Source organism: Macrosteles quadrilineatus, unplaced genomic scaffold (genome assembly GCF_028750875.1).
Source record: "Macrosteles quadrilineatus isolate MER2022 unplaced genomic scaffold, UCM_ALF_1.0 Scaffold_4__1_contigs__length_99947679, whole genome shotgun sequence".
Lineage (NCBI taxonomy): Eukaryota > Metazoa > Arthropoda > Insecta > Hemiptera > Cicadellidae > Macrosteles > Macrosteles quadrilineatus.
Genome location: NW_026542597.1, coordinates 77562847 through 77582248, shown reverse-complemented (window position 1 = coordinate 77582248; position 19402 = coordinate 77562847). Strand labels below are relative to the sequence as shown.

The 19402-nt window shown below is 34.6% G+C and overlaps 1 protein-coding gene across 5 annotated transcripts in view; it reads right to left on the bottom strand.

Annotated features, from left to right (window-relative positions):
• The window catches only part of LOC128993643 (zinc finger protein OZF-like), a 107981-nt gene continuing 88579 nt past the window's right edge, over nucleotides 1-19402 (bottom strand). The window contains exons 1-2 of one of the 5 annotated variants that reach the window (XM_054417688.1): nucleotides 14318-14362; nucleotides 1-2000 (exon numbers count right to left, since the gene is read on the bottom strand). In XM_054417688.1, coding sequence (XP_054273663.1) covers nucleotides 984-2000; nucleotides 14318-14329 — 1029 coding nt within the window. In that variant the 5' untranslated portion in view covers nucleotides 14330-14362 and the 3' untranslated portion in view covers nucleotides 1-983. Of the gene's footprint in view, nucleotides 2001-14317; nucleotides 14363-19402 lie in introns of those variants that run through there. The other 4 variants (XM_054417690.1, XM_054417680.1, XM_054417686.1 and 1 more) reach the window with 4 other exon arrangements.

Here is a 19402-nt window from a genome sequence, read left to right as displayed (position 1 = left end):
GATGCTCTTTTTTGTTTCTAGTTTACGTCATGTCCGGTGACACTGATCGCTGGTGTTGACAAAGTTTTGTTTCTACAGTAGAATCTTACTAATATGAACCTCGATAATTCAAAAACCTCCAAAATTAGAAATGTTTGTCCTTTCCCCTCAGAAATCCTCTAAAATTAAAAATATAATATACCAATAATTCAAAGTGATTTTTACGCTTAATGCAGCTTCATCTACAATTTGAATTTGCACGTACTCGAGCCTCTACCATTTGAATTTTGTTGCCATAAATCAAACTGTTACCTCCAAAATTTTAAGTCAACCTCTACAATACGAGTTGCATTACCGTAAGCCTAAAAAATGTGCATGTTGAAACATGAACTGACAATCTTATTGATGTTCCCACGATGTGTTCATTAGTCTCTGTTCTCTCAAACTCTCTACACTTAAAACTGGGCCCTCCATAATTCAAATTTTATTTATCTGACCTCTATAAATCAAACTTTCCACGTCTCAAACTTCCCAAAGTCCAAAAATATTGTCTTTCTTCTGATATTTGAATTAGCGAGGTTCTACAGTATTATTTTAGTATAATTTCATAATTTGTACTACTGTTTTTGGTTATATGTTCAAGGGATGATTTATATTTTATGATTAGATCGTTTTATTTGGTTTATCTAGGTTTTAAATAACTGAAATAACAAGAAAGAAATTGTAAACAAAAACAATCTCTACAGTGCACCCAGAACTAACAATAAAATTAGCTGTTCCTTAAGGATGAGAAATCTACTAGATCAGGATATCTACTTCATCCATGGGAGTATTTTTCATCTATATTGTGCAGGTTTTCTAATAAATAAAAAAAAAAAAACAAAGCTGAATGAACAAGTCAAAGAGTGTGCTACTGACAAAATTATCAAATATGCAAATTACAATTACATTGTGGAGATTATATTGTGAGATATTTTAACATCTGAAAATATATGAACCTTACATCACAATCCATGAGTTGACAGATGAGTGGTCAGTTGGGTTTTCCTGGCAAAAGTCTTCTCACAGACAACACACTTGTGATTCCTGGTGATTCCATGGACAGCCATGTGTTGTTTGACATGGGTTCTTAGTTTGAACGTTTGACCACATATATTACAGACATGAGGTCTGCTATCTTTATGTGTATTCTCATGCTGCTGCAAATTACATAATCGTTTAAACAATTTTCCACAAATTGGGCAGGAAAACTTATGATCATCATTGTGTACAATCATGTGTGTTTTCAGTTTTAATTCATTTTTAAATGCTTTACCACAAATTTCACAGCATACAGTTGTTCCATAGTGTTTATTTATATGTACAATTAAACTACTTTTAAGATAATAAGTACGATCACATAGTGCACATATGTATTCTTCTCTTTGTTGATGTGATGTTTGAATGTGTTGTTTAAGTCGGTCTTTGTGATTAAAAACTTTATGACATTCAGCACATTTGTATTGATCTTCTCTTGAATGGACTGAATCCGTATGTCTTTTAAGGTTTTTTTTCTGATTAAAACCCTTTCCACAATCTTTACATCTAAATAGAAGACTTTCAATTTTACGAAAATGGACTGTTTCAATATGGTTTTTAAGGTGTTGAACAGAAATTGCTTTCTTACAAATATTACAAATGTCTTTTTTATGCGCTCTTTTCGGTTTGTTTGCTGAATGTTGTGTTTCCATATGACCTTGGAGGCTACCTTTTTGTGTAAATGCTTTATTGCAGATATCACATGGAAATAACTTAAGTCCTTTGTGAACCTTTAAATGTTTTTCCAACCTGCACTTTAAAAAAAATCTTAGATTACAAATGTTACAAGCAAATGGTTTATGGCTGTCTTTACTTGTGTCATCTTTATCATTAGAATGTTCAATTCTCTTCACACACATTTTACATCTTTCACATTGACACAAAATACCGTCTTGAATTCCTGTGCATACTTCTCCAGGTATTGGAGCAGAGGTATCTTCATCCTGCAACATTTTCCATAGTTACTGAATGCGATTCTGTATCACAATTTTCTTTTCCATCACCATTTATAAAATCAAACTACACGGTAAAGTGTTTGTTAATAAAAAAAACCCTCCCTATAAACGGTATAAACCCTACTTGACATTCAATAGGGAATCAAACCACAATATAACTGCTAGAGAGAAATACTGTAGTTGATTAACTGTACAAACAGCGGTTTTAGACAGCAGTGCACTGTTTTTACTCAATTATTGTGGGCAACATATAGCTTTTTCATAAAACAATAAAGTTTTGGGAAATTTAAGTTTTGACTGATAATGAAAACCAAATAAAAAACTGGTTAGTAAGTGTTACAAAAATATATCTAATCGGTCTACAATAATTAATTCTGTCTACTAATGTATCAAAAATTAGGGGGGGGAGGAGAATTTTGCAATTGCACATTCTTCCGAGTTGTTTGTTTAACTTTATTCCTTTTAAATCAAATTATATTGCACGTAAGAAAACATAAGATTTTATTGTTGTCCGCTAGACCAAAAAAAAAATTAAAGGATAATTTCTCAAAAACTGAAAACCCAAAAAAATTTTTGAATGGAACGGTAGGCTATATTAAAGCAATTTTTAATACAACTTTCCTTTTAAAATTATTTTACTTTTAACTTAAGAATCATGAAAACTCGGTAAGTAGATGATTCAGAATCTTTGACTAATAAACCCTTTACAAACATATAAGAAGATATAAATACCTTAAAATAACTAAATTTGTCTCAGGTCTAGGCATGGCCCTACTAGAAAACACGCAATGCTGCAGCGCGTCACAGTGGTGGATAGTTGTACTAAAATCTTACTTTTTAAATCTGACAAACAGCCTGCTTATTTACCTAAAACATAATACTGTATAATGGGATATTGCAGTGAATCCTATTAACAAATCTATCCACTAGTGTGACGTCATGGATCCTGCAGCATGGTCTGTTTCTCTAGTGGGGCCTTGATCTAGGTTTTTTTGTGCGGCCTACCATAATAGCTTCTACCTTATAAGGAAATTTGCTAAAATTTGTAGGGTCAAGAAATAAAGTAAACTAATTTCATCGATTTTAAATTTAAGGGTGAATTGATTATCTATTCTATTATATAAAAATTTAGTGGTGTCTGTCTGTATGTTTGTTACTAATAGGCGCATAAACTACTGAACTGATTGGGCTTTAATTATACATAAATATAGCTACCATACCAAGGACCTTTGTAGGACTATTAACACTTCAATACTGACCGTGGGCTTTGCCCCTTTGGCTTTAAAAGTTCTGAGGTGAGGATTTTAAAAGTAAATATTGATAGTTTCCATGGCCGCCAATGCTGCCATGAGAACACATACAATGATAAAATGTTTGCAATATGCTATGCCACCCAAATGTAAACAAGCTGAACTGTCAAACCACATTAATTCACAATTCCACAGCTGGTTTATAAATAGGCATACAGGGTTAGGCAAAAGTCTGGAACCCCCCAGTTAACTTTTTAACGCGTTGCAGTAGGAAAACCAAACTCGGCACATATTTACAACATAAGAAATAGCACTTTTCATCAAGTTACAACTTTGCCCCAGCCCCCAAAATGGGGTATTTCGGGGGCAGCTCAAAATTTTCAATTGTAAACTGTACCGATTCGTCGTATAAAACAACGAATTAACGTGTAGCAGACGCAACAAATAGTCCACACAAGTGGAAGGGGTAAGAACCCAGCCGCCAGCAACGAGTCTGTCTGTCTCTCCCATGCCTCCCTTGTAGCTAGTCGGTAAATTTTCGGATCGTGCAAATTAAATTAGTTTATTGGTCTTCATATCAAAGGTATTCTAGTCTGGAAGAACTTCAAACAGTACCAGGGACGTCCCACAAGGACTTCTGGGGATAATTTTATTTTACAGGGCCCACTCAAACATTTTTTAACACCAAGCTTCCACTGCCAAAAGCTCTGTCTTATATTATTACCTTCCAAGTTCTTCCAACCCAGGGGCAACCAAGATTTGTAAAGAATTCACTTTTGAGAGCATTGCATGGAGTATATATATTTAAATAAAATATTTAAATATATAAAAGTAGAAGTCAGAGTCTTTTTATTTTTCTTTACAAAACACCTATCATGTGACCCCTCATATTAAAGGGTTTATCAAGAGAAATTGAGTGGTGCAAACTAGAGGTCAATATCAGAGAGAGGTCTAATCAAAATGGCAGCCATTTTAATTTAAGATGAGCATGCAAGATAAAGTCTGGACACCCCCAGTTAACTTTATAACGTGTGGCAGCAGGAAAACCAAACTTGGTAAATGTATACAACATTTAAAAATGCACTTTTTCATTTCAGTTAGAACTTGTACCCGGCCCCCAAAATGGGGTATTTTGGGGGCAGCCCCAAATTTTCAAATGCAAACACCTATCATGTGACCACTCATTTTAGAGGGTTTCTCAAGACAAATTAAATATCGAAAACTAGATGTCAATATCGCATCCATAATCAAAATGGCAGTCATTTTTAAATATCCCCTATTATCTTTTTAACAGGTTATAGCAGGAAAACTAATCTCAGCATACCTTTACAATAAAAGATAATTCACCTTTTGGTCAGTACTAAAATATTAAATTGTTAAAGGTAATTGGGGGTGTCCAAACATTATCTTGCTTGCTCATCTTAAATAATTAAAATGGCTGCCATTTTGCAGGCCCGTTTTTGACCCTGTCAGCGCCCTAGGCACGTCTAATAGTAGCGCCCATTTGCAATATATATATAACAGGGTGTACACCGACCGGGAAATCCGGGAATCATGCGGTAGATCTTTGAACCGTGAATTTTGTATTTCTACCTGGAGTTTTCAATTTACCGTGATCGCTCATAACAACAGTGACGTTTCCGTGATCGCGCATGACAACAGTGACGTTTCCGTGACCGCGGGAGACAATAATAAATGTCTACACACGGCCACGAGGGATGATCAGAATTTTCCGCGATCGCAGAAGACGATGATGGTATCTACTATCTACAGAGCCGCAACGGATGATCAGAATATTACCACAATCACGGAAGACGATTGATGTCCACACGACCGCGGGAAACCTCAAGAACTTTGCCGCGATCGTGGAAGACGATGATGATCTCCACAAAACTGCAGGAAATGATTAAAATTTTGCCGCAATCGCTGGAGACGATTACCATGGATTCACGACTGCGGGATACGTACGATATCTACAGGACCGCGGGAGATATAATAACTATTTCTACACGGCCACGAGTGATGATCAGAATATTGCCGCGATCACGGAAGACGATGATAATGTCCAAATGACCGCAGGAAAAGATCAGAACTTTGCCTCATTCGCCGAAGACGATTATCTCCATATGTCCGAGGGAGATGATTACCATTTTGCCACAATCGCGGGAGGCGACTACTATGTCCAAACGACCAACGGGGACGATAAGATGTCTTCACGGCCGCGGGGGTGGTCAGAATTTGACCGCGATCGCGCAAGACAAGGATAATGTCCTCACGACCGCGGGAAAATATCAGAATTTTGCCTCATTTGCGGTAGATGATAATAATCTCCTCACGACCGCTGGATATGTTCATATATTGCCTCGATCATGGAAGACGATAATTTTATGTCCAAACGACCTGACTGCAGAAAATCTTGCCGCAAACGCGGGAGACGATTACGATGCCTACACGGCCGCGAGTGGTTATCAGAAGTTTACCGCAATATCATGCAAATACTACCACGATTTTTTTTTATTTTCAAATTTTTGGCGCCCCCCAAAAAAGCCAATTGCCTCGCGCCCTAGGCACGTGCCTACCGTGCCTATTCGGTAAATCGGCCCTGCCATTTTGATTAGGGGTGCGATATTGACCTCTAGTTTGCGCCATTCAATTTCTCTTGATAAACCCTTTAAAATGAGGGGTCACATGATAGGTGTTTACATTTGAAAATTTGGGGCTGCCCCCAAAATACAGTACCCCATTTTTGGGGCTGGGGCAAAGTTGTAACTTTGATAAAAAAGTGCACTTTCTTATGTTGTAAATATGTGCCAAGTTTGGTTTTCCTACTGCAACGCGTTAAAAAGTTAACTGGGGGGATCCAGACTTTTGCCTAACCTGTATCTAACAAAAAACCACTAAGTGGTAACACTTTCCCCGCCAAGTCAGCAATCTAAAAAAGATAAATAGTTATTTGTGCAACTAGTGAGAAAAGTGAGCAATTGACTCACTCGAGAGAAATCCTTACTCACGAGCCGTAGGCGAGTGAGGAATGGTTTCTCGAGTGAGGCAATTGTACTTTGAACTCGAGTTGCACATTATACTTTTCCTACAGTTACCATAAAACAAATAAATTGGTGAAGAAACATAACCTATTTTTACACAGAAGTGAACTTTTAATATAACATTTAATGTGAAGTGACATATACAACAGTACAACAGCTGACCAGCTGATTTACAGCCAGTGCTGCCAACGTATTTCGCGCGCATACGACGTTGCCTGCATGTTACGCGCTCACTATTTCGTGCCTTCACGTTGCAAATCTGGACTCACTGATGAGCGAATTGGCCACTTTGCTTTCTCAAATCAGTGAGAGAACATGTACATTGTTAGGTAACTGTAGGAAAAAGTCATTACTTTTCCGCCAAGAAAAACAACGTAATGTGTGTAAGTTTGGCAACTTGGTGGCAGACTTTTGCTTGGTTTTTTTCATTAAAGTTATGTTCGTGGATAATTTCACAAATCAACTACTATAATTAATTAGTCCAACTAAGTATAATATAATTTCGAGGTAATCGGTAAATATAAAATCATCACTATTATGATTTTATGAAAGGTGGCACAAATAAGGTCAAATTTTGTAAAATAAGCTCTCACCTAGCAATGTACTAATGGGAGAGATACTTGCTCAATGAAACTAGTTTTATGATATTTTTTAAAGTGATCGAGCAAAAGTCTGCCGCCAAGCTGCCAAACTTACATACATTACATTGTTTTTCTTGGCGGAAAAGTAATGATTTATTATCTTTTTTGGATTGCTGACTTGGCGGGGAAAGTGTTACCACTTAGTGGTTTTTTGTTAGATTTTATTTATTTTTGTAGAAAATTAACAGTTAAAATAAAAATCCTCTTTTCTCTGATATATTACAGACCACGGCACAACTACATCTCATTTAATTTCAATAATATTGTTTGTGTAGAACTAAATTCTATATTTTTGGTCTTATCTGCTTTAAACCGATTAAAAACTTCTTGACACACGTACCAAAATTACTACCTATTTAACAAACCCCCTGGGCTTAAACTCAGTTTCAAATTTCATCGATGGCCATCTTGAACAACATAATATGCGTTGGTGTTACATAAGTGTTCTGATAATTAAACCCGTATATCTAAAGACTAGTGTAAATTGAGCCCTTATTAGTGAAGTAAAAATGTAATCAAACAGATTAGGTTTGTTAGAAATAGCATAAGGCAAAACAAATATTGAAAAACCCATCCATCCTAAATTTACATATCACTTTTTAATTGCTTGTTTAACATATGTAGATTGATTTTCCCGATTGTTTTATTTGTTTTAGTGTATCAAACATAAAACAAACCTTAGTACTAGTACTAAGTTTCAAGTTCCTTGGTTTCATATGTTTTGATAAACAGTATTAAACTTTTAAAAATGACGAGTTGCTGTACCAGTGTACCATCGGTACACCGCAATTTTTCAATGGAAAGTATCGGGGAATATCACTGCTCTAAGTAATTTTATATAGTAAGTAGTTCAAATCATTCGGTATACCTAAAAAAAATACTTTATAAAAGTTTTAAAATAATTTTTCAGCTGTTCCTATGAATTTCTTTAACATTTAAATTAATTGAGATTTAATCGCAGCTGGTCCTTCTTTTGTTTTGATTTTAATCCCATGTTATTTAAATGGGCCAAAATCGTACTTTGAGGGCTTGCCAAGGGTTTATGGGTCAACGCACCGACTTGAGACCCTCAAAAGGCACATCTACACGTTAAGGGCTTTCAAACAACATAAAAAACTTAAAAATTGAGCCAGTGGTTTGGGCTGTAGGTCCGTCAACATTCAATTGGAGAAGGAGAAGGAGGAGAAGGAGATCACGGAAAATTTGCAAATTTTTAAACTAGTTTTTCTTGGCTCAAACACAACCGTTTTTTTAATTCTTTTTTTATTTTGTTGAGAATGAGTGCCCCTATCCAGTAGATGAATAACTATTTTAATAGCTTTTGTTTCTTCAGAGCTATAGAGGAGTAAAAAAGCCACTTTGTCACGTCATGTATATATACACTGCAGCAGCTGTGTACCGCTGGGGGACTTGGCGGGGCAGCTCTACAATCATGTGAGAGAATTTATTATTTGATGTTTATTTATTCTTATATTTGAATGGTCATTGATTATTGATCTTATGAAATAAGTGAGATTGTATATCTGTTGGCGTATCTAACCCTAATAAATTACTTAACATTTTGCTAATGTGAACAACCCTATTGAACGATTTTGGAGTAAAATAATTAAATTATAAAGTTCAAATTTACTTAAATCATTTTAACATTTTTTAACAATTAACATGTGTTTAGAGTAGGGCACACACCTTAAAAATTGAAACCCTTTTCTCAAGGAGACAATTAATTGTATATTTTTGCCATTTTGAGAGAAATATTGTTCACACCATTTGCCTTTTCACAAATTTGTATATCATAATTTCATATTACTACCCATAGATTAGTTATGATGTTTTCTAATCCACAGGTAAGCTATTACCTATCTATATTATAGCTTTTGACACTTTCTGTAGATTTCACATTCTATTCCAATAATGAATAACTTTTTACGAGCGTTTGAAATGAAATGAATGAATGAAAGCGTTTCATTGCCATTACATGTATATTTTCAACCAAGTTCCTCTAGATATTTTTATAATCAATGCCAAGTGAGCAATGCTTTTTAGAAGCAAGATCACACGTTTCTTTTCATTGAAGTCGTAATCATTGAGATATTGAAAATGTTTTTTTTATGTAATTAGTAAGTTAAAAGTTTTTGATAGGTACATTTATTGGAATTGAATCTTATTTTACACTGTTTTTCACTTCAGATTTCAAAAAGCACCATTTAAATATACATCAACCCTGGACGAAGGAAGGGTACTCTGCTAGTAGTAAATAAAAGTGTACTAAAAACAGCAAAGTATCCCAACAAAATTAAATTTCAATGTGATGACACTAGTGATAGCTTTAGGCTACGCAAGTTTGTAATATATATGAAGGTTTTAGACATGTATCTACTTTAAATACAGTATGATATTAACAAGCTGACCATCTCCTTCCTGAAGGAGCCTTATACCGTTGACTGTAAATCCTTAAGGATTAAGCTCAGGAACTCAAACCAGATTGAAATAATTGGTATGGTTACTTCCACCACGATTTGTTGTTGACAAGCTTATGGGAGAAAGTGTGTGTCAGATTGCTGATGCCATTCATTTCTTTTTAAATGGTTTTTTAAGGGAAAAATTAACTAGGCTAATCTATTATTATCATAACAATCTATTATTATAAATTACAATAACTTTTAAACTATAATTTTTAGAGGAATGGGAGTTAAACTATATTGTTAAGAATTAACTACAAGGTCAATCACATACTAATTTCAATCAAAGCCTGCTTAAAAAAAAATGATTTTCTCTTGTTTTATGAGAACATAAGTTAACAACTTATGAGAACATACGTCTTAAACGGTGATTTTTACAGGAATGGGAGTTGTACCATTTTGTTCAGAATTAATTTAAAGTGCTACAGCATACTAAATTTTATCAAAATCGTTCAGGCAATTTACGATTTTTCCGTAACTTTTTGGGTTTCTATAGAAAAATCATCATTGAAAATCAAAATTTTGAAAAATCGACCAAAACCAACTACAGTTGTGGTCTGAAGCTTCATGTATACATTCACACACACATACAAAGACACACGCAGACAGACAGACATCACTTCGAAAACCACTTGTTTGGGTTCAGGGGGACTCAAAATGGATATATCCACTCAAAACTCAAACTCAAAAATGTTGACGAAAACAAAAGGTACTTTTTCAGTTATACTGTCTGTGATGTATAGAGGGAGAAAGTAAAAAAGTAATATGAGACTGATTTAGGCTTTGATTGGGTCAATGACCAAGGTGGAAAACAAAAATGATGACACTTGACACTTACGTGAACTGGGTTCAAACATAGAAATGTCTATTTTATTAATTCAGACTACAATTTATTTTATTTTATTTTGTGCACAAACACCAAACTTAAGTAACAATTTAATTTTTAATACAGTATGTGAGTTGAATACAACATTTATGATATATACAACTACTGAACATTTGAATGAAGCAATTTAACAACCAGATAAAATTAAAGACTACTCTTCTAAAGAATGTCGTGATAAGTAGGTTGTTTAAAAAGATAGGGACATAATTTACATAGTGATTTTTTGGGTCCAAATAAACAGACCATTAAGTACAGTATAACACTTTTTTCAAATCACTTCTTTAACCAGATATTTACCATTTTGTATTTTTGATTAGATAGATATTTAATATACCATATTTCTAGGACTCAGCCTAACCCGTAAGATAAGGAAATAAATATGTTAGTAAAGTTTTTAATATGAAACATAATTCAATGTGGTCTATTTAGTCAGGGCAGTTTTGTAAACCTCACAAGAGAGAATAATATAGTAATAGTAATCGAAAGTGACTGGTATAATAAGTAGGCAGTAGCAATTCAAAGATCAAAACGTTTATGTAAAAAAAACTGCATATATTTGGTTAACAAAACTATTTTAGAAAAAAGTTTCATAATGGCTTTTTTCTACATTTTGACCCATAGAACAATTTCCTGTAGTTTGTCCTTCCTTTGAGTGCCAACGACCGGGGAACCGGACGTTTTTAAAACGAGCCAAAAGTGCCGACGTCCGGCCGACCGGACGTTTTTAGAACGAGCCAGAAGTGCCAACGTCCGGCTGACCGGACGTTTCGTAATGATCGAACAGTTGTCATAACAACCGAATGGATATTCGGATTCTTTTAACCCATATATTAACATTGAGTCGAAAGTTACTAGATGCGATACATCCATTTTCGTTGGTCAAAATATCGAAAATTCGATTTTTACGAAATTTTAACCTAAAAATCGCCAGATCGCGCTCGGCATTTTTAGCGCGACCTTCGGGAAAAATCATCGGCATTTTTTGAGCGTTACTTTTATTTCTCGCCTGGCACTCTAAGGGTTAAATTGGACACTCTGTATAAACTAGGTAATCAACAAAATCAAGGCCTATAGATACATCACATACAGATGCATACATACAGATACATCACAGAACACAGCTGCTGTGCTTTGTGATGCATCCAAGCCATCTGAGATCTCATTTATAAATTCAAATGTTGATCTTCCACCAGATAAGGTCAAATTGATTGTCGGAGGATTATGTATTGGTTACAATAAGTGAATTGTTCTAATTCTGATCAAAGCTATAATTTTATTGTTGTTTTCTCCTTTTGAAATAGCCCAATGTAATTTATTAAAGTCTACCAGCAATTTTAATTTCATTTAGACTTACCAACACAAGTAGACTTCTAGAAGCTCTTTTTCGTTTCTAGTTCACGTCATGTCCGGTGACACTGATCGCTAGTGTTGACAAAATTTTGTTTCTACAGTAGAACCTTGCTAATTCGAACCTCGATAATTCAAATACCTCTAAAAAAATTAGAAATGTTTGTCTGTTCCCCACAGAAAACCACCAAAATTAAAAAAATAATATACCCATAGTTCAAAGTGATTTTTACGCTTAATGCAGCTCCTCTAAAATTAGAATTTGCACATACTTGAGCCTCTACAATTCAAACTGCATTACCGTAAGCCTAAAAAATGTGCCCGTTGAAACATGAACTGACAATCTTTTTGATGTTCCCATGATATGTACTTTCCGTGTCCGGAAATTAGACTTCCCTTTTCCAAAAAATAGCTACCGATATGGCTTTGTCATTCGCTTGTAAAATATCATCTAAAGTGCAAGACTGTTCTAGGAGTGGACAGATCAGCAGATGGCCAGGATCATGAACAGCACCACACGCACATAAGATGTTTTCTTTGTCTGGTAAGAGACGCAATTTCTGCATGTTTGTCTTGTATTTTGGTACCTCGACTATGATTCGATTTAGGGTCTTCCACACCGTGTAATGCAGGCCTCCACCAGGAGCCAGTTCCTCCCTGGCTGGTATGGGAGGGTTAGTCAACGTGGCCTCCCACCTTGCCACCCGATTGCTTGAGAGTGATCCATCCAGGACTCGTGTCCGTGATAAAAAGCTCTTTCTGGACCGAAGCCGTTGCTCTGCAGGTTGGTGGCTGTGTAATGGGAGACGAGGGTCCGTCTCTTGCTAAGTCCCTTCTGCGTCGGCAGCGACATCACGTCGGATTGATGGAGGGGCGATCCCTATGATAGGATAGAGTTTGTGTACTGCGGTCGGTTTTAAAAACCCAGTTACAATCTGAGCCATGTCATTGACTGCAATGTCAACCTTTTTTGCATGTGACGATGCATTCCATACTGGTGCAGCCTACTCCGCAGCCGACACAGTGAGCGCTTAAGCTGAGGTTCTGAGGACATTAGGGTTAGCACCCCAGCATCTGCTGGTGAGCTTCCTGATGATATTATTCCTCGCTGAGACTTTACCCCTTGTCACAATACCATGCGCCTTAAATGTCAGTGTGCAGTCCAGTATGACACATTTGGGTGTAGGACAATGCTGAAGACGGTCTCCCCGCTACCCCACGACGTGTCCATTAGTCTCTGTTCTCTCAAACTCTCTCTACACTTACAACTGGGACCTCCATAATTCAAATTATATTGTTTTGACCTCTATAAATCAAAATCTTCACATTTCAAACTTCCCATGGTTCGAAATATATTGTCTTTCTTCTGAAATTCGAATTAGCGAGGTTCTACAGTATTATTTTAGTGTAATTTCATAATTTGTGCTACTGTTATTGGTTATATGTTTAAGGGATGATTTATATTTTATGATTAGATCGTTTTATTTGGTTAAACTAGGTTTTAAATAACTGAAATAACAAGAAAGAAATTGTAAACAAAAACAATCTCTACAGTGGACCCAGAACTAACAATAAAATTAGCTGGTTATAAAATTAAATGGTTGTTTTGCTATGCATTTTAGAATTGTAAATTATTATTCTTGTTATTGTAATTGTTTATTATTGTTATTGTTATTGTATTATCATCTTGATGTAGACAAATTTGTAAAATTGGTTTAACTGTGGGAAATAAATGAAATAGCTGTTCCATCAGGATGAGAAATCTACTACTTCAAGATATGTACTTCATCCATGGGAGTATGTTTCATCTATATTGTGCATGTTTTCTAATAAAAAAAAACCAAAGCTTAATGAACAACTCAAAGAGTGTACACAACAACATTACCCTTCCCTTAATTTTTGATACCTTAATGGATCAGCTGTTTAAATAAACATTCATTCTCATTTTAACAGCTGATCCACGTATTAATACTGAGATTATGCAGGTACTCGAGTTTGAATATTTGGTAGCTAATCAAATAAATCTAGAAGGTACGATTGAAATTATGCTTCAATTGGATAAATTATGTAATTAAATGTCCATGATAGTTGAGTGCAATTTACTTTTTGCAATCTATATATAAAGCCAAAAGTAACCATGAACTTTTGAGAAAACTACAAGTCACACCCCCATAAACCATATACTTAAAATGTTCGTCATGACGAGAAACCTTGCGCAAAATCATCCATTATTTCATAAATTGCCCTTGGAACTTTCCATTTACCTAATGTTAAAAATACCTCAGCTGCTATTATTTGTTTGTATTACCATTACTGTATTCTGTTTTGTTTATTTCATCTAACTTAACCAATCACTAGTTTTATTAATACTACATAATGTAGTAAAACGGGGTGGAGCCCGTGGGTAACAACTAGTTTATCTAACTTAAATTTTCAGAGCTGCTCAAAACAAATCATGTGATTAAAAATTCCCATCAAATTTACAAAAAAAAAATGGATTAATCAAAAATTGAAATAAGACTTTAAAATTTAATGGAGTGTTAAAAGTTAAAAACTACTGCTCACAATAATAAAAACATAGTTGAAACAAAAGTGTTTTATCAATGCAAATTACAATTAAATTGCGCAGATTACATTGCGAGATATTTTAACATATGAAAATATATCATGAACCTTACTTTACAATCCATGAGTTGACAGATGAGTGTTTAGTTGGGTTTTCCTAGCAAAAGTCTTCTCACAGACAACACACTTGTGATTCCTGGTGATTCCATGGACAGCCATGTGTTGTTTGACATGGGTTCTTAGTTTGAACGTTTTACCACATATATTACAGACATGAGGTCTGCTATCTTTATGTGTATTCTCATGCTGCTGCAAATTACATAATCGTTTAAACAATTTTCCACAAGTTGAGCAGGAAAACTTATGATCATCATTGTGTACAATCATGTGTTTTTTCAGTTTTAATTCATGATTAAATGCTTTACCACAAATTTCACAGCATACAATTGTTCCAGAGTGTAAATTTATATGTCGAGATAATCTACTTTTAGTATAAAACGTACGATCACATAGTGCACATATGTATTCTTCTCTTTGTTGATGTGATGTTTGAATGTGACCTTTAAGTAGTTCTTTGTGACTATAAACTTTATGACATTCAGCACATTTGTATTGATCTCCTCTTGAATGGACCATATCCGTATGTACTTTAAGGTTTTCTTTACGGCTAAATCCCTTTCCACAATCTTTACATCTAAATAAAAGACTTTCAATCTTACGAAAATGGACTGTTTCAATATGAATTTTAAGGCGATGGGTAGAGATTTCTTTCTTACAAATATTACAAGTCTCTTTTTTATGCGCTCTCTTCGGTTTGTTTGTTGAATGTTGTTTTTCCATATGACCTTTGAGGGTATTTTTCACTGTAAATGCTCTATTGCAGATATCACATGGAAACAACTTAAGTCCTTTGTGAACCTTTAAATGTTTTTCCAGCCTGCACTTTAATACAAATCTTAGATTACAAATGTTACAAGCAAATGGTTTATGGCTGTCTTTACTCATGTCATCTTTTTCATTAGAACGTTCAATTTTCTTCACACACATTTTACAGGTTTCACATTGACACAAGATTCCGTCTTTTATTCCTGTACATACTTCTCCAGGTATTGTAACGGGGGTATCTTCATCCTGCAACATTTTCCATAGTTACTGAATGTGGATCTGTATCACAATTTTCTTTTCCTTCACCATTTCTAAAATCAAACTAGGGTACACGGTAAAGTGTTTGTAAGTAAAAGAACCCTCCCTATAAACGGTATAAACCCTACTTGAAATCCAATCAGGAATCAAACCACTAATAGCTAATTGCTAGAGAGAAATACTGTAGTTAATTAAGCTGAACAAACAGCGGTTTTAAACAGAAGGGCACTGTTTTTACTAAATTATTGTGAGTAACATATAGCTTATTCATAAAACAATAAAGTTTTGGGAAATTTAAATTTTGATTGATATTGAAAACCTTTTAATAGATTTGATGGTTTGTTTCCACACACCAAGTAATGGTCAAATCTTCAACTGAGTAGAATTGTAGTACAGTATATCCTGAAGGTGAATTACTCCAAGGCATCTGAAATGTCGGCCACTATACGCCAATTTAAAGACAGGATCCTAACCCAAAAACTATTAGGCCTACTTAACACCCTTCTCATAGTTTTTCATGCAGAAGGTTTTTAATCAATGGATACTCATACTTAACAATACCCCCGCCGCAGCAAACCTGCAGACTAAGCGAATTTCCATTTGCCTGATTGGATTTACACTAAAATGTCTCCTTAAAAATATCACATTTATTCCCTATTTAAATAGAATCAGTTTAACACATACTTAGGTTTGCTGCAACAGGGACGGTAAAAGTGTTTTTTTATGTAAAATGTTAATAGTTGGTAAGAAATAAAAACATTTTCCAAATTTGGGCAAAATATGTTAATAAACAAGCAAACTACAACAGTTTACTTATTCTCCATAAGAATAACATGGAAATTTTAAATTTACAATTTTTTGGAATTTTCTCCGTAACTATTAGGCGCTAACGCTTCAATATACTAAATTATTTGTTTTTTTAAGCTCTACAAAATAGTTTAGAAAAAAATTGCAAAATTTTATGTTTTTTGGGTCAAAAATGGGAAAACCCCATTTTTACCCCATAAAAGCCCCCATACACCCCCGTTCCCATGGTCCGATCAACGATGTAAAAACTACTGGATTGCGCTCTCAGTAGCACTGCGGGCGCTGTTTTCGGTCTAGCTCCCCCCACCATCTACTGGCAGTAGCCGACGCAGCCCATACACTCACCATTGTAAAACGCGCCTTTTTAAGTTGCTGCTCTGTTTAAATATATAGATATAAAATATTGCTAATACATGCCAAAAACTTTTACTATTCTAAACTTTATGTCTTCTTCTTTTCGTGCAAAAAATAACACATTCGAACTCTTAAAAACCCTACTACATTTGTCCAGTTTTTACCGCAAATCTATGCTTGACATTAACGTGATAGGCATACTTTTTTATGACCTATTTTGTAAGATACATTGTCATTAAACATTGAAAGAAAAAAATATCGCGTTTACGTCAAACATTTACGTTACCACTGCGGCAAAAACTTAGCAAAATTATTCTAAATGTTTATGTAATAGTTTTTCGATTAATAAAATAGAATTTCAAACACAAATATTGTACTTTATATTTCTCCTTTGTAATCACTTATTATTTTACCATGTACAATTTGGAACTAGCAATATCAGTTGTCTAAAAAACTCTACAAAACGGGTTTAGTGAATTTGTAGTTTTAAAGAATTCAAATGGGTTATTTTCTGCAAGAAACAAAACAGACATAAAAGGTTTAACTAGTAAAAAGAGTTTGACAAGCGTTAGCAATATTTTATCCCTATAAATTTCAACAGTGCAGCAAATAAAAAGTGTGTTTTATAATGGTGAATGTATGGGCTGCGTCGGCTTCTGCCAGTAGGTGGTGGGGGAAGCTCGACCGCGCGGCCAACACTGAGCCAGCGATCCATGAGTTGTTTATATCGTTGGGTCCGATCATGCTGGTTCGCGAACTTGTTCGAATAAACGTAGGTTTACACGTTTGTACCAAATTTAATCAAAATCGGATCATTTTTGCTCGAGTTATCGCGCTAACGGACACATATATATATATATATATAAATATAAATATTTATATATATGTATATATATATATATATATATATGTGTGAATTTGAACGGATGGTGTTTTTGGCCTCTAGGGACCCTCTAGGGACCTCAAAACGAAGAAAAAAATCGGTCCCGGGTCCAGGTCTTACCATGAGTACTACGGTAATAGCTTATTCCCTATATGGGAAATTCGCTAAAAACATAAATTGAAGTGCTCTTTAGCAACAAGTATGTACAGAAGAATTTTTAAAGATAATAATTATTGATTCCAGAATTTTTTGAATTTCCACAGGGACAAATTAAGTGGACCAATCACAAAATTTGTCAACTCATCTCTCAGATATGCAGAAGTACCAGAATCTTTAAAAAAAGCAATAATTAGACCTGTTTATAAATCTGAAAGCCACTTTGATTATTCAAATTATCGTCCAATATCAATCTTGTCATAGGTAATTGCCTGACAAAGCACTCCGTAATAATAACGTAATAAGTCCCTACCAGTATGCATACCAGAAAAACAAAGGTACAAATGAACTATTGGCAGATTTTTCAGATTATTTAAATGGTGAATTGAGCATTGGAAATAAAATTTTAGTGATTTTTATAGATTTTTCAAAGGCGTTTGATACTTTAACACGTTCGCTGCGGGTGGGTCAGTACTGACCCACGGCGATCGAATCGCTCATGCTGCCGGGTCAGTACTAACCCACACTGCAGTGAATCAATATGTTGCTCAGTGCTAGCCTAGCGTCAGTCGAAAGTGGACCTACACCACGTTAGCGTGTAGTGTGTGACTTGCTTTGTTCACCGTTGAGTTGGTTCCCGCGTCTCGCTCCCGCCGTGGCGGCTGGGTCGGTACTGACCCACCTTACTGTGAACGCCCCTCGCTTTGCTACTTTTTTGTGCTTTATGACGTCATATTCAATTTCAATTATTTTTTAAACTATTTTATTTCAATAATATTAACATTTCAAATCTTTTATATCTCTCATTTTGGTTTAATATTTAAAATTTTTACACTCCGGTTCTTGATGGGTCAGCACTAACCCATGTATATGACGCCACATTATGAAGTCATAATCAATTACAATCAATTGATATACTATTTTATGTTGGCTATTTTATCATAATGACTACATATATCTTTAGAACATATATTTTTAGTGACATATATAATGTATTCAGTGACATTTCCATTTTTTTCTGACTCTGGCTCCTGATGGGTCAGTAATGACCCATTATTATGACGTCACTTTTTGAAGTCATATTCACTTCCCATCGTATTATATTATATTGTATTTCAATAAGGACACAAAAAGGAGTGTTATACAACAATAAAATTTTTTAGCAATACGATTCGATTTTATAATTTCCTTTAGCAGTGAACGTGTTTTAAAACATGAAAGAATTGGAGTTGCACTGAACAAGGCATTGGTGCCATGACAATGGATTAAGTGTAAACTGTAAGAAATCTAAAATAATGAATGTCCATTCACCTTTCTACAGTTGCAAAGAATCTAGAGTGAAAGCACACTCTTATAACTGTCTGCATAGTAAATCATACATAAAAGAAAAATGTAAATGTCAAATATTGGAAAGTGTTAAAACTTTTAAATATTTAGGGGTATTTGTTGATCATAATTTAAAATGGGACTCTCATATTGCATATATAAAAGATAAACTTAGTGTGTGCCTCAAAACTTTATTACTTACGAGACTACTTACTGTTTAAGACGATGAAACTAATTTATGCATCTATGTGTGAGTCACTTCTTAGGTATGGATTAAGATCATGGGGAAATGCATCAATATCAGAATTACAGAAACTACAGACTGTTCAAACAAGAATATTAAAGATTATCACTAAGCTTGATTCTGCTGTTGTCAGTGAAACTCCAATGTTGTGTTATCAGTTGACAGGGGTTTTACCAGTGGAAAAGCTGTTCACTTATTTGTTGATAATAGATTATTATTTTTCAAACAGGTTCAAAGTAAAAAATGTGCATAGATACAACTCTAGGAAAGAATTTTTCATTGTTC